Genomic DNA, 16,856 nt, shown 5'->3' with positions numbered 1-16,856 from the left:
ATAGGTATTTTCCAGAGCAAATTACCTCAGCATATTATTAGAATTTATTTATTTCTAGCTGGGCAGTGGTGGCACATGCCTTTAATCCCAGCACTCGGGAGGCAGAGGCAGGTGGATCTCTGTGAGTTTGAGGCCAGCCTGGTCTACAAGAGCTAGTTCCAGGACAGGCTCCAAAACCTACAGAGAAACCCTGTAAGAGGAGGGCCCATTTGTTCATCCCAGCCACCCAGATAGCTTAGCCACGAAATAACCACACATAAATTGTATTCATTAAATCACTGCTTGGCCCATTAGCTCTAACTTCTTATTAGCTAACCCTTACATATTAATTTAACCCATTTTTATTAATCTGTGTATTACCACGAGGTTGTGGCCTACCAGCAAAGTTCCAGTATGTCAATCTTCAGCGCAGATCCAAGACGTCTCCCTCTGCCTCTTCTTCCCAGCATTCCATTTAGTTTTCCCCGCCTAGCTCTGGTCCCCTTATAGCTCTGCTATAGGCCCAAAGCAGTTCCTTTATTAACCAGTGAAAGCAACACATAGACAGAAGGACCTCCTACACCATTTCCCATTTTCTGTTTAAACAAAAAGGAAGGCTTTAACTTTAACATAGTAACTTACATATAACCAAACAGGTATTAAATAAGAATTGCAGTTACAATATTTATATCTACTTTATCTTTTTATTATAACTAAGGAAACTATAACTATCTATCTATTCTTTAACTCCTTTAAAGACTCCAGAAGGATATACTATTGCCTAAGTAAACAGGAAGTACATTGTAAGTAACTTCCAAAACTCTAGAATTGACAGAGACATTTCACTGCCTGGACAGTCACCCAAAGTTTTTTTGTACTGTTGAAGCATCCATCTTCAGCCTACAGGCCCATAGTATCCAGAAGACTTTTCCACAAAGCAGGAAATGTTAAAGACAGTTTAGTCACTTTTTTTGTATCCTGCAGAATGTCTCACAGACTCTTTCGTGAAGCAGGAACCCCAAAGGATCATCTCACCTTTAGGTAAGTTTAGCAGTCATGCACCTGCATGTTCAGTTTAGCAGTTCAGGCAAGAGCAGTTCCTTGCCCTAATGGCTAACAAACTCCATAAGGAGCCTCTTTGATGCTCATCTCTCTCTGGAGCTGCCGGAGATAGACGTGCTAAAACTTGGCTGGTAAGCCACAACCTTGTGGTGATGCAAAAATTAATGGATATTGGTTAAATTAAGATGTAAGAGTTAGTCAATAAGAAGTTAGAGCTAATGGGCCAAGCAGTGATTTAATGAATACAGTTTCTGCGTGGTTATTTTTGTTCTGGGCGGCCAGGATGAATAAGTGGCCTTCCTCCTACAAAACCCTGTCTTGAAAAACCGAAAGAAAGAAGGAAAGAAAGAAGGAAGGAAGGAAGGAAGGAAGGAAGGAAAGAAGGAATTTATTTTTTCTAATAAGATACACTATAATTTTTATATTAATTCTAGTCTGTCGTATTGTCATATGCTTATTTTCTTATCTGTTAATTAAAAGAGAGACATAGTCATTGTGCTTTACAAGAGAAACTATTTTGTAAATATCTTACCAGTAGCCCCCAAATTCATTTCTTTGGGTTCAAGGAGGAAAGTAATTGAAAAAGACATACAATAAAACATAGTTTCAAGTTATTAACTGATGAGAGCTCACTCTGGTGTAAACATGACAAATCAAGACAGAATAGATGAAAAATATCATCTTAGAAGTTCATACCATCTGATTTATCTTGTGTGTTGCAAAAGAATCATCTTGAAATAGCCCCCATGCTTTTATTGTTTCCATTAATAGAAATGGTCAAACAATACTGGTTGTAAAATATTTCCTCCTTCCCAAGTCTTTGGTTTCCAAACTAGGTGACAAACTAGCATGCACATTTATCTCACAGAAGAGCCTTCACGACTTAATTTCTTTTATCCAGAAGCCCTGTGCTAAGTATGTAGAAAGATAGTAAATCTTTAGAGAATTTCTTTAATACTTTACAATGGATGCAATTTAATATTTGATCAGATGTTAATAATTTTTCATTACAATTATTTCTGCAGATAAACCCAATACTACTTCAGCAGCCCCAACCTTCCTAAAATCTGTTATTGTGAAGCCTCCTCCAGGTAGGAATAAGGTCAAAACAACTCCTTTTTTATCTTGCAGTGCTTTGGATCTGGATAATCCAAGCAGATTGTATAAGCTCTTCCCTGCTTCTTTTAATAATCTACTAATGCTTCACAACATTATATTAGGAGCAAAAAAATGAAGATAGGAAAACATTTATAGCTAAATAGCTGAGAAATGTCTACTAGCAAAATCAAATACAAATAGCAAACTAGAAAAGTATTCTATACTCTTTCACAGGAATTTTGTATTTTATAAAACATACTAGTTTACTAATAAACCACTGGCTTTTATTAATTAAAGAACTTGTAGTATTCAAGCGATCAATTCTATCTATTTTTATTTGTTTTTCTAGGACATGAGAGCCAGAAAGTCTTTTATGTCTCTTAATTTCAAAATCATATGTGTGTGTATGTGTGTGTATGTGTGTGTGTGTGTTTCCATGTTATTTTAAGAAATATTTCAAATTAGTGTGATACAATGATATTCATTTGGGGTGCTAAACTAGTCATTCTTGGTAGTATAAATAGGAATATACCATTTTCTCTACAGAGGAAAATGTATAAACTAGTTAATAATGCCTCATTGCAAAAGAATATATATATTCTTGCACATATTTTGCTAACATGAAATGTCTTGGTCCATAGGTTTCTATGATTTTGAGTGATAGAAGTAGAAAGTTTGAAATATGACCAGATGGCTTAGAGCTAAGAAAGGGTAGCAAAATTTCATGTACAACATAGAGACTTGCCTTGACTGGAGAAATATATCTGTTCCTCTGTTATATTCTTTATCCCCCCACCACATACAAACACCTTTTTATTACTAGTGTGTCTTATTGCCCTTTCATAGTCTCTCTTTTACCTTTTCTTCAACTCATTATAGTTCACCTGTTCTTAGTAGATAGACTTCCATATGAAAATGTTCATTACTTTTGACCTCTTAAAATTCTGTTCTTTTCATGTACAATTCCTCACAGTCTGGTTCTACTTTATTTCATTGGGTTTTTTGTTTTGTTTTTGTTTTGTTTGTTTTTTGCTATCTACATCAGCTCTTTGTCAGTTCAACACCTAGATTTAGGTCCTCCCAGGTTCCATTATTGGCCTGACTCTGCAAGCACAATTCTGTGTATTCCCCTGGTTTTAACTGTCATCTGTACTCTCATATCCTGTCCATCAAACTTAGACTACCTGTCAAAATGGGAGCTATTATTGCAGTTGGACATTTTAAATAAACACTCTTCCAAAATAAAAACCTATATCTAACTGTCAACTCCCCAATACCACACCATCATAACTTTCTAAATCAATTAAATGCCAAATTTTGATTGTCTTACCTCCTGAATTATTACTGTCCCCCTAACTCTATCCTCACCATTTCTACACTACTATAGGTCTTTATATATTCCTAGAGCTTTGTTAGTCAGACTGTGAGATATGGACCAGAATTGTTGGTATCATTTGAGAGATTATTAGAAAATAGAATTCAGCCCTGCTTATAGACCTACTTATTCAGAATTCACTTCTTTAACAAGACCTCTAAATGATTTATATGTAAGAAATGTGAAGACACAGAGTATCATAGCCTTCTAAGTACTTTTTCTCCCACTGGTTTTATCTCCACAAATGCACTCTCAATTCAATTACTGGAGTGTTTCCTTCAAAACACAATTTTTTTCCATGATACTGTCAACTTGAAATTTCTTCACTGCTTTTCCAACTTCTAAGGATGAAATCTAAATGCCCCAGCCATCTCCTTCTTTTCCTTCCTCTTCATGCTTGTCCTCTGCTACTGACATGCTGTTATCTATGCAGGTCAATACCTGCAAGTTGTATGGCTTCCAAAAACCATTACCTTGCTTCTTTTATTTGTACTTTTACTTATACCCCTCCCCTCTTGTTGCCTGAAATACTTCAATAATCTGCTTTTGATTAATTCATACTCATTCTTAAACATTCTGCTGCTACCTGGAAGCCTTTTTGCTTCCTTTAAGGCTACCTACCCTTCTGTGTGTCTACTTTTCTCTCTAAGTACTTTTTCTCCCATTTCAGCTTAAGGTTTTTAAGGGAGGAAATGTCATGTAATTCATTTCTATTTCCAGTGCTAGACATAAAAACAAGCCTAGAACTATTTCTATCTCCGTAGAGATTAGTTTAATATATGAATCAGTGAACTATTAATGAATTTTTATCTCAAATGCTTTCCCTTTGTTTATATTATTTCAGTTTCCTATATAGCGTGGTCAAAGTGCTAAAACCTTTTGTGGGGATATGTAGTTTTACCCACTATTTTAAAGAATATTGAGTTAAGTAATCATAAAAGTAAAAGTGGCAATTTACTTTAAATGTCTGAAGAAATGATGAATTGCCAGTTGTTGAGTATTTTTCCTACTGGTGAGTTGAAAGTGTCTGAAATGTGTGTCTTCTGTATAAATTTGAACTGAGTCTAAATGAGAGGTGTTTGAACTGTTGCTGCTGCTGTGTGAGACAGTATTTTAGCACTCTGAAATGTCAAGATTATTAGAATGAGGGAAGAAGAATGTTTGCTTTCTCTTAAAAAAAAAAAAACACTGTGACCAAAAGCAACTTTGGAAAGAAAGGGTTTATTTTAGCTTACCACTTATAGTCAACTATGGAGGGAATTCAAGGCAGGAATCTGGAGGCAATAACTGAAGCAGAGACCATAGAGGAACGTTGATTACTGGCTTGCTACCACCATGGCTGGCTCAGTCTGCTTTCTTAAATAAATAGCACCATTTGCTCAGGGGTGACACTGTTCACAATGAGCTGGGCCCTTCCACATCAATCATGGATCAAGAAAGTTCTCCACATGCTTGCCACAGTCCAACCTGATCAGTTTTTTAAATTGAGGCTCTGTCATCCCAGATGACCCTAGCTTGTGTCAAGTTGACAAAAATCTTACCAGCAAAAAGAACTTTGGTGAAGTTCATATCTGATCATGAAATAGTGTCAGTAAAATTCAATCTATTTATTGAAAGCATTTTACACTAATTTCTGAAGGTAGTGCTCAAAGAATAAACATATTCTGTCATAACTCCTGTCTCCCGAGCCAAAACATTTGAGCATTATAAAAACAGCTAGTTCACCTAGACATGGTGGTACATGCCTATAATGTCAGTACTCAGGAGGGAGAAGAAAGAGTACTGTATACTATATGTTTGAGGCAAGTCAGGGCTACATAGTGAGTTCCAGGCCAGCAAGGGCTACATAACAAAACCCTTTCTCAAACAGCAACAACAAAAAGGCATATCTAGAGAAATTAAATTAGCTAATGATAATTTCAGAGAACACGGAACAGAATTCCATGTTACAAGTGAATCAATTTTAAGAAAAAAGCAATTATGGGGATGTAGAGATAGCTCAGAAGCTAAGAGCCCTGGGTGCTCTTGCAGAGGATCTGAGTTCAAGTCCCAGCATCTACATTGCAGCTGATGACCATCTCTATTTCCAATACCCTCTTCTGGCCTCCATGGGTACTGCATATACATGTTACACAGACATACATGCAGGCAAAACACATAAAATTTCAAAAAAGGCAACTTAACACCATATGCCACTTTAATTATTCTACTATTTTCATTTTCTTATTTCTATCTATCTTTGCCTCTGTTTATCTTCTATAATGCACATGTTTCTCCATATTTGATTTTTTTCTTCCTCATTATCACTGCTTACTTAAGTCCCTATCTAGCTCAGCTCAGGATTGACTACAAGACTAATGCTAATACAATACTAAAGTATGTATATATTTTTAAATGTTGTGTTTGTTTTAGTTATCTTACTAATTTTAGTTCTACTATTGCATTTATCTAAAATTAAGTTAATAATTTCTAAATTCAACTTAAATTGCAAAAATTTGTTCTTGATAGTATCACTATTAGACACCTACACTTGAATCTCTAACTACTTAATTCCCTATACTTTTTCTATAAGTAAGTATCATCAAATCTTCTATTATACCTGTTTGTACTTTTCTTAGATTTCCATAGTTAATCTTCACATGTTAACACTATTGGAACCATCAGTATAAGGCTGTATGTTAATTAAAAATTAAAATAAGGCTTTTTAAAAGGTGTAAACAAGCCTGAGTTTCCATGTGAACTTAAAAACGATTGTAGCAGGTGTATAGCAGAGCTAAACAGGCCCAAGAGCAGTCTCTGAGATAAGAGCGTGGAGAGTGTAAGAAACAGTAGGGATGGGTTATAAGATTAGGCCAGGGTCCTACAAGATAGCTCATCAAGCAAAGGATCTTGGTACTAAGTCTAGCAACCTGAGTTCAGTCCCTGGAACCACATGATTGAATTAGAGAACTAACTCCACCAAGTTGCCTTCTGGCCTCCACATGAACAACATGGCACATGCTTGAGAATATAATATACAAATCATATGTGTGCATATGCAAAATAGACTTTAAAATAATTTTAAAATATTGGGCCAAGAATTCTGATAACTGTGACAGTGAATAGGTTTCCTGTCTATACAGAAATGATTTATATATTTTTACTTACTATACTATACTATACTATATCTGAGTTATCCATATTCTAGAAAGTGGTAGCATCAACATGTAGAAAATCCAAGAGTTAAGGTAATAGTAATCGCACCACAGTTCTGGAACTGCCTCTAAACCCTTTGAATGTGACAGAAACTCTTTTAACTCCTATATTTCCACTATTAGAGCATGAATGTATGAAAAACCAAGGGCTAAGTTAGCATGAACATTTTCCACATAACTCTAATGTATAACCAAATTTGAAAACCACAAATCTAGAGAAACCCAGGAGTCTTGTTCATCATGCATCACTTAGGTACACCCTCTATATATGTTGTTGATCAAGGCCATTTCTGGTTTGGTTTTCACATCTATAAAATAAATATAGAAATAATTTTCTGCAAAGCCTTGCTGTGGAGACCCACAGTTTCTGATTGAATAGTTTGTTTTGTAGGACATTCATAGTCTTCAGCTAATAATCTTTAAACCATAGACTCACAAACTTGAAAGAGGCCAATAGATAACTAAGGAATTATAAAAATAGTTCATTTAGGATATTTCTCACAGTGTCGCTGATAATCCATTTTCAGTATTAGTTTTCAAAACTAATTCCCAATTCCACTATAGAAACTGAACTCTATTCTCCAGGAAAGAATTCTAGAATTCTATGCCTAATGCTCCGGGTGGTTCTTACCAGAGAAATTGGTGTACTTCATGTTAGTGAATTGTCATTCTAATGTTCATTTACAATAATAGGAGACATTATTTCCAGGTCTTGGGGTTTCTTGAATGTCTATGAATCCATACTATATTTTTCCTGGTTTCAAAGAATATAGGAAATCAGATTAGAAACAGGAAGTTTTAATCGGCATGAAATAAGAGCATAGAGACAGAAGATGATTTTTAAAGAATCATTCATTCAAAGTTTTCAAACACACAAAAATATTAAAGCTGTGGGTATTTGTGGGAGTATCATAATAATGTTTGATACAGATATACTTATATATAAGACAAGTGAAACTGGGTGGTTGTGGTGCAGGCCTTTTAATCCCAGCACTCAGGAGGCAGAGACAAGTGAATCTCTGTGAGTTCGAAGTCAGCCTGATCTACAAGAGCTAATTCTAGGAGAGGCCCCAAAGCTACAGAGAAACCCTGTCTCAAAAAACCAAATAAATAAATAAATAATAAGACAAGTAAAACACATTTACATCTTAAAACATTTATGATTTTGTAATGAAGTTTTTCAAAATCCATTTCCTTGCTTTTTGAAATATATAGGCTGTAATTGTTATCTATAATCACTATACAGTGGACTAACACCCAGACCTTCTTGCCAGCATCTTACTGCTAACAGTGCACTTTTACCTACCTGTATATGTGCTTTCCTTGCTTTCTATTCTTCTTGGCCTTGGTGATGGCCATTCTAATCTAAACTTCTATTGTATTAAGTATTTTAGATTTAGCATAGGCAGAAGGTTACATAGTACTTTTCATACCGGCTTATATCACCTATAATAGTTACATTCAGTTCCATGTATGTTGTCACAAGAGATAGGTTTTCAGTATTTTTTCATGACAAAATAACATTTCACTGTGTGTACTATGTTTTATCCATTCAATAATTTGTGAGCACTTGAATTGTTTCATTTCTTGCCTATTGTGAATAATGTAATAAACATAGGAATGTATACTTTTCTTATATGTTGATTTCAGTTTCTTTGGATATACATTAATATTGCATTTACAAGAACATATGGTAATTGTCTTCTTATTTGATAAAGTGGCCTCCATACTTTAAATGGCTATTCTAATTTAGGTTTCCATCAACATTTTCTCCACATCCTCATCAGCATTTCCTATCCTTAGGGTTTTTTGTTTTATATTAGCCATTCTTCTTCAGGTATTATGGCATCTCCTTGTTCTTTCAGTTTGCAATTACCTGGTGATTGGTGATGTTTTATATTTTCCATTTACTTACTGCACATTTTGGATGTCTTCGTCCAAGAAATGACTTGAGGTTTTATTTTGTTATTGAGGTTTTTGGTTCCTCAATATATATTTCTTTATATATTCTAGATATCAATTGCTTGTTATTATACACAAACCACAAATTTTATCCCATTTGTATATTGTCTGTTGATTGTGTTATGTGTTTCCTTTGTCCTGCAGCAACTTTAACATTTTTTTAAAATCCTATTTGTCTGTATTTGCATTTGCTTCCTGAATTTTGAGAGCCACTTTCAAAAATTCCTAACATATTACAGTGTCCTGAAACATTTTACCTGAATTTTCTTCTAGTAATTTTATAGCTGTCACTGTTTCTGTTGTTTAGTTTTGAGATTATATTTTAGCTGCAGCTTTTATCCCATCCCTTTGCTCTCTCAAAGTTCTCCTGTACACTCCTTCCTACTCTCCTCGAAATGTATGGCCTTTTTTTCATCAATTGTTATTGCCTGCATGCTCCTGTTTGCCCCTATACCAATCTTATATTTAAACTCTTTAGTCTATTTTGAGTTGATCAGTGTAACTGGTGAGATACAAAAGTCTACCTACGTTTATATGTAAATAATTTTCCTAACACTGTTTTTTGAAAAACTGTTTTCTGTCTAAAGGATGTTCTGAGTGTCCTTATCAAAACATTCATTCAAATTTGAATGTAACCTGTTGATTGCCAGTTATTAACCATATGTATTAATAATAAACATGTTATTCAATATCTTTATTTTTATTTTACCCTGCAAGTAGTCTCTTGTTTCTGTAAATAATGTTTGTTCAACAAAGGTCAATACACTTGAATATGATTAACTTATCTTCCTTTAAGTGATTAAACTGCTGTTTGATTTACAAGAAGATGATTCTGGTTGTCCTTAAATTTTATATGGTATTAATTTATTGCCGTGCCTCTAGAATAATGTTGATTTTATACTTGTCTCATGAAAGTTGTTCTGCTGACCAAGAAGAAAGTTGAAAGATGGTGGGATTTAGAAATAAGTTTATCTCCTGCTTCTAATTATCCTTTGGAAGCAGAATAGTTAGCTGTTATATAGCTTCTTTTTATAATTTGTTTGTTTTGAAAGGTTTTCTGTTTTGGTTTTGTGTTTTTGTCAGGTTTTTTGTTTGTTTTTTATTCATTTTAAAAGGCAGCTATCATTTTAGAATTTTGCTTTCACCTTTCATCCTGTGCATGGGCTCAGTGATTCTCTTTTCTAAAATTTGTGGAAATTATTTTTGGTAACTAGTGAACTACAATGATTTCAGATAAGAGAGTAAAATTTTCCTGTTTTAAATTAATGTTTTGTGACATTTCAGGGTTTGGTTTTGTAAGAAACTAACTAATAGCAAACAAAAAGGCTGTTGAAGACCAATAAAGCCCCTGCTATACAGTGTGTGTAGCAACATCAGGCAAGCAGATAGCATATTCTTAGGAAATAAATGAAGACTATAGATACAGTGTATAGTATAAAGGATTCTGGGCATTAAATTTAGAGACCTGGGCTAAGAGATGCTAACGCTATTCTTTGCTTCTGTGACTATCAGTAAGTGATTTTATGTCTTTGGACCAGTCTTTCTTAGGATATTTCAAGTAGAGGGTCTCTAATAAAGTATTATCCATCACTGGCATTATATGATTCTAAGTGTTTCCATATTGATCTTCTTAAACTCTATCATTTTTTATAGCATATAGAATGAGAACCTACGTATGCCATATCTGCAGTATCACCTTTACATCTTTACATATGTTCCGGTCCCACATGCAAGGAAGTGAACATCAAATTAAGTAAGTGGTTTTTGCTATTTAAAAAAACAAAACAAAACAAAACATCATCATGTTACCAAAGACCAAATCTTCTAGTCAAATAATCTTTAATATATTTTACAAACCTTCTAGATATTCATTTCCCCATGATCTGAATCTAGAGGAAGTAGACAGTATTTGTAACATATTGCACACTAGTGTCAAGGACATTTTCTAATCACAATAATGCACTGGCAGATCTTTCTGGAAAATTGCTACACCCTCCTGAATAAACAACATTGTTTTTCTTTGTAGATGTGCTAAAAAAAAATAAGTTTTTCAGGCTAGCCATGCAAATTCAAGGCATCTTTAAAAGGTTTTCTTAATTCCAAGGATTCAGTGATCTAATATTCATCTTTACAGTGAGGTATAATAGTTCAGAACAAAGGTCATGCTGGTGTACCTAAAATACAGAATCCAGATCCGTTTTTAGCAATATTAATATTTGCTTTTAAGACAAGGAGAAATTTGTGGCAATTGTACAGTAGGTAATTTTGGTAGCAGGGCAAGGAGTTATTTATGTTTTGTATAATTTTGGTTGTTGATTTTTAAATCAAAATGTAATATTTACTATTTTACCCTATACGAACATATTTATAGTATTTGTGATTACTTAGAGGTATCTTAGTTACTTTTCTATTGCTATGGCAAAATACAGATATCAAAGGCAACTTATAAAAGAAAGCACTTAATTGGGATTAACAGTTTTGGAGGGATAAGAAACATGATGATGAAGCAAAGACCTGGTGCTAGGAACAGCTGAGAGCTCACATCTTGATACATATTTAGGAGACAGAGAAAGAGAACACTGAGAATGGCCAGAGTCTTTGGAAACCTTAAATTCTGCCCCCAGTGATATACCTCTTCCAACAAGGCCACACCTCCTAATCCTTTCCAAACAATTCCATCAACTGGAGACCAAATATTCAAGCATGAACCTATGGGGGCCATTCTTATTCAAACTACCACAGGAATTATATTGCAGACTCAACAAATGAAACTACACTATAGACATTAAAACCTCAGAATTTTAAATCTATAACCTGTCACATCTGTGCATCTAATCAAAGAACTGGCTTAAAAATGTGACATTCAGACAGTTATTAGGACATTAGTTATTAATGTTAATTAGCCACACATACTAGCATGCATTAATATTTGTGGTATTACAGTAGAATGAGATCATTTCACTCCTATGTTCATCCTCTATTTTATCCCAGGCCTGAAAATTTATTACCACATATTTCATATGCAAAATAACTGCTTTTATTGTGATGTTTTTCCATATTTATAAACCACACTTGGGTCATATTCATTCTCCCAATTATGCTGATGTCCTCCCTCTTTCCTAGTGGCTCCCCTTTTACTGTAATGGGAATTTCTAAAAATATCAAGATCCCATAGATGAAAGAAAAACAGTCAATACTTGTCTTTCTGGACCTGGGGTAGTTCACTTAACACCATGATCTCCATGTCTTTTATTTTAACAAACAATATGATTTTTATTTTATTTTCCTTTGTTATTAAATAGTAAGTATTTCTTTGAGAATCACAACATATTCTATATCTGCTGGCAGTCCCCTAAACTATGGTGTAACTTGGCTATTGTGAATAGTATTGCATTAAGTATTGCTGTTTAGCCATCTCTCTTCTAAGCAACCTAGGACTCTTTTGGATATATGTTTAGGAGTAATATAGTTGGATCTTATGGAAGTTATACATTTAGTTTTTGAGTAACTTCCATTTAGATTTCTGTAGTGGCTGCACTAATTTATATTTCCACTATAATGTATATTCATTTTTTTCTCTGCATTCTCATCATTTTTATCTTGCATTTTCTTCTTTAATAAGTAGATTTTGTTCTTTAATAATTTTGTACATGTACACTATGTATTCTTTTTACTCTTTCAATCTCTCCTGTTGTCCCTCCCCCCACTCACACACCCTACTAGCCTCTTTCACTATAAATATCTTCCCCATGTGTACTAGCTTGGTTCTTTTTAGCGTTTCACAAAGTTTATTTAGGGTTTTCTGTGTGATCCTGAGTGCAGAACCAACCATCAGAACCTTGTGGGATCACCATTGGGTACACGTCTAGATACTATGCTTGCCCCTCTCCAAGAAGCTGTGGTTGACAGTGGATCAACAGTATGTGGTAGGGCCTCATGAATCCTTTTTTTCTTCATAACTGACTGATAGGAGGGCTCAACTTCTGTGGACCTGGTTACAGTATACACAGCTGCTATATAAGTTCATATTTGTCACTTCTGTGTTGTGCTTTAAAGATATAATTTCTAACACCTCTCCCCATTTACCAGAACATAATATTCTTTCTGACCCATCTTCCCCAGCATTCCTTGAATATTAAGCAGGTGGTATAAATGTCTAGTCTAGGGCGAAGCCTTTATTCTCAGCATCTTATGCAGCCATGGGTCTCTGCATTTATCTACAAAGGAGAAGATGCTCTGTTCAAGGCAGAGAATAGTCTTTGTCTGTGAGTATAAACATAGACATTTAGAGGATGGTTTAATGTTACCCATTTAGCTAAACAATAATCTTACCATCCCTTCCCAGGGTCTAAAACCTCTTCAGTCATGGTTTTTTGAGCAGATTTACAGCAGTATGCATGGATTCCCTCTTATGAAGCAAGCTCCAAATCCATTTAGGGAGCAGCTTTTCTCTTCTCTCTAATGTTTCCCTGGCTATGCAATTCCAGGAGCTATTGAAATGAATGTGTATTGTGCAGCTGTTGAATCAAATACTGTATGCTTAGTCCATTTGATTTATGGTGTAGTTTAACTCTAAAGTCTCTTTGTTGATCTTTTTAGATCAACACTGTATATATTCATGACTCGGATGGACAGTCGGGATTTTGAAGATATTAAAATGCATGTATTTATACATCCGGAAGTAAGGCTGGACAACAAGACAACTTTTAAGATAATTCTTCATTTCAACAGCAATGGGTTAAGCTGAGAAATACAGGAGACTTCTTTGGGGCCAGATTACTAATAGATCATAAGTCTTATATCTAAGACTGTATTTTTGCAAGGTGCTAGTTTCTGTACTTTGAAATTCACCAAGAGTTTCCTTCTGTCTTCTGCTAAGAGCCCCACTGAGGGGCATCTTCCTCATCCGTAGTTTATTACTGTGCACTTGTTATTATGGTTCTCCATTTAAATATCTTACAGTTCAAACATTCGGTATTCCTGTATTTCACTTTGTTATTGTCTGCTGTTGCATTCTGGTATCTTTCCACAACATTCCCTCTCCCTGAAGCTCTTTATCTATGATTTGATTTCAACATTTCAGTACATGGAGAAAATGAAAGTATCATTGTCTCCCATCTACCATCTTCTAATAAATGTTTTTGCCTAAAACTTGTGGAATTCTGGAGAGATATCTACCTATCCATGCTATGATTTGAACATCAAAATTCTTTTTATAGTTTTAGATTTGTGTTTCAACCTTTGTAGATTTTATTTAAACTAATATTTTAGAGCAAATAAAATATTCATAGTAATCAAAATTTTGTATTTTTTTCTTTATAGAGAATCTCATGTTATCAGTCAAGTAAAGAATTCAAAGAAGATACAGGAGTCTTACCAAGGTGCAGATTATAACAAAGTGAAGAAACCTAGAGAGCTAGAGTATAAGGTTCATTTCAGGAAGATGGAGGATAATTACTTGGAAGTCCATGGGTACAGAGAAATGGTTGATTCCAGACCCAGACAAAAAATGCTGGAACAACAACTTCCACTTGAAAATTTCTGGACACAACCAGGACCATACAATAATCCTCGAGCAGTAGAAGACCAGTTACCTCATTGTTTACCAGCACAGTCAAAAACATATGACTCCTTCCAGGATGAGCTTGAAGATTACATCAAAGAACAGAAGGCCAGAGGACTTGATCCCAATATTAGTTTTAGACGGATGACAGAAAACTATAGGTATAGGGATCATGGTTACAGAGAAAGGGTTGATTCTGAACACAGACAAAGGATGTGTGAGGAAAGATTTGCATTTGAGAGTCCACAGACCTACCAGCGACAATACAATGGCTTACCAGTAGAAGGCCAGTTACCTCACTGGTTACCACCTCATTCAAAGAGGAGAAATGATGATTTCCCAAATGAATTTGATGATTACAGCAAGGTGCAGGAATCTAGAGAATTCAAGCCAAAGACGTCTTTTAGAAGAATTGATAGTGCTTTTGAAACTCGTGATTACAGAGAAATGGTTGACAGAAGATCTAAGCACAGAATGTTTGAACAAAGATTCCCGTGTGAGACTTTCCAGACTTACACAGATCCATACAGCAGTTCACAAGCTGTAGAAAACAAGTTTCCTTATTATTTACCAGCATATGCGAGCAAACAGAACCCAGACTCTGATAGTTACTATCAGTTCACAAGAGATTGCTTCTCAGAAAAACCTGTTCCTCTGAGCCTTAGTCAGCAAGAAAATAACCCTGGCTCACACAGTGTAGAATATGACATTTACAAGGAGCTGCCTTCATATGACAATACCAGTGCCCTTGAAACAAGTCATAAAAGACGACATCAGAAGAAAAGACGACATCTGGGGGAAGAGAAAGAAAGGCCAGAGAAAGAACAGTCCAAGCATAAAAAGAAGAGGAGCTATCAGGATAAAGATTTAGACAAAGACAAGAACATTGAGCGAACTAAAGGAGAGGAAGATAAAGCTGGAGTCAGTTCTGAAAAACTGAAGCATCGAAAAAAGAAAAGAAAACATGAAGTGTCCTCAGAGAAAGAAGAACGTAAGCACAAGAAAGTGAAAAAGAAATTTGTTGAAGAAAGAACAGAAGAGGAAATCCTTTGGGATGAGTCAATTCTTGGGTTCTGAACTTACAAGATACCCAAGAATGGCTAAAAGAAAGCAATACTGATTTAGATAAAGTCAGGAGTGACTGGTGAAGTTAAGGAAAGACAGGTATAGTATCAGCTCAAAAACCTTAAGGTTTTTTGTTTGCAAAAAGAATATGAGAAAAGAAACACAAGATATCTAAATCCATCCTTTAAGAAAATGTTTTAAGGTAAACCTACTCAAGAATTTTGAACTTTTAGTTTTACTATCAGAAGACTGAATCAAGAAAATCACTGGAAAAGTTCTGAGGAAATTGAGATAAAGCACTTCAAATGAAGAGAAGAGATAAAACTCTCTCCCTTCCTCCCTCTCTCTCCCTTTCCTTTTCCCTCTCTATGTGTGTATGTGTCCTCTGTTCTGTTCTTCTCTCTCACCTCCCCGCCCCTCTCTCTCTATGTCACTCCCTCATTTCAAAATGTGATTGAAAGTAGAACCATGAAGTCTAAACCTAGCCTTCAAGAAGCAAGAACAAAATACTAAGAATGGGAGAGGAAGAAACCTACTGAAGAAAATCTAAAAGATTCAGTGCTTTCTATTTTGCAGTTTTGTTCCCTTAAGGTTGGAGAAAGGTTTAAAAGTTTGGTTTTTTGAAATTTGTGTTATTTGTGTATTTGTACATGTGTACAGTTAATCGCTAACAGAAGCCAGATAAAGGCAAAATATTCAATATGCTTTTTAAAGTTACTTTCTCTGATTTTATAAGAAAAATTATTCTATTGCTTATATATAATATGGTTTTCTTAAGTACAGGTGTTTCTACTTTGTCCTTCAAGTTGCAGTGAAAATGACTTGTTTGCTCATGGAAATTATGTACCTAAACGGTGAGTTACAAATCAGTCTACAGCCATACCACCCTGAATTTTCCCAGTCTTGTTTGGTTTTGGAAGAATGGTCAGGCCTGAGGGAGACCAGACTTCTCAGATTACATTCTTTTTAGAATTTATGTTAGTATTGGTGGTATTTTGCTACTGTTGTGTGTTAATGTTTATGTTTTCACCAATGAAAATGTATGAAGCAACTTAGCCCTTTTTTTGTTAAATCTAATTTGCAGTGTATTTTTGTATTTTCTAGTTCTGAAAGTGGAAAATTAGTGTATAATAAAGTAGATGATATATACTTTTAAAATGTTCTCCAAAGGGCTGATAAAATCAGTCTATATTCTGAAAAATGTTTATATTAAAGTGTTTTAATTTCTAAATACTTCTTTGTGATTGTTTCCATTAAAAGATGATTATTCTATCCATGTGAGGTATAAGAAATTGAGTTTACAACTAATTTCTAGGAAGACCACACAGTGAGGCTGTAATTTGATTTATTCTACAGATTGCTTTATAGAAGTTAGCATTGTTTCGAGTTTAACTTTAGGTTAGAAAAAGATCTTCAACTTGAAAGTGAAAGAGAAAAACATTATAAATGCTTAAGAACTATGGGGATTTTTTAACTTTAAAATATTTAATTTTAGTTTTTTTTCTGATAGTGCACTATGTTTTATGATAAGTACTTTCTGTACAAACTTGAACATTAT

The 16,856-nt window shown here is 34.6% G+C and overlaps 1 protein-coding gene across 1 annotated transcript in view; it reads left to right on the top strand.

Annotated features, from left to right (window-relative positions):
* Window positions 1-16,337, top strand: part of Zmat1 (zinc finger matrin-type 1) — a 35,228-nt gene extending 18,891 nt beyond the window's left edge. The window contains exons 5-8 of the mRNA XM_038316964.2: window positions 964-1,020; window positions 2,067-2,132; window positions 10,324-10,423; window positions 13,993-16,337. Of these exons, the coding sequence (XP_038172892.1) occupies window positions 964-1,020; window positions 2,067-2,132; window positions 10,324-10,423; window positions 13,993-15,310 (1,541 nt within the window). The 3' untranslated portion in view covers window positions 15,311-16,337. The remainder of the gene's footprint in view (window positions 1-963; window positions 1,021-2,066; window positions 2,133-10,323; window positions 10,424-13,992) is intronic.
* The last annotated feature ends 519 nt before the right edge of the window (window positions 16,338-16,856 follow it).

This window comes from Arvicola amphibius, chromosome X (assembly GCF_903992535.2).
Source record: "Arvicola amphibius chromosome X, mArvAmp1.2, whole genome shotgun sequence".
In the NCBI taxonomy this organism is placed as follows: domain Eukaryota; kingdom Metazoa; phylum Chordata; class Mammalia; order Rodentia; family Cricetidae; genus Arvicola; species Arvicola amphibius.
The sequence above is the reverse complement of the archived record's forward strand: the minus strand, read 5'-3'. Positions and strand labels throughout refer to the sequence as shown.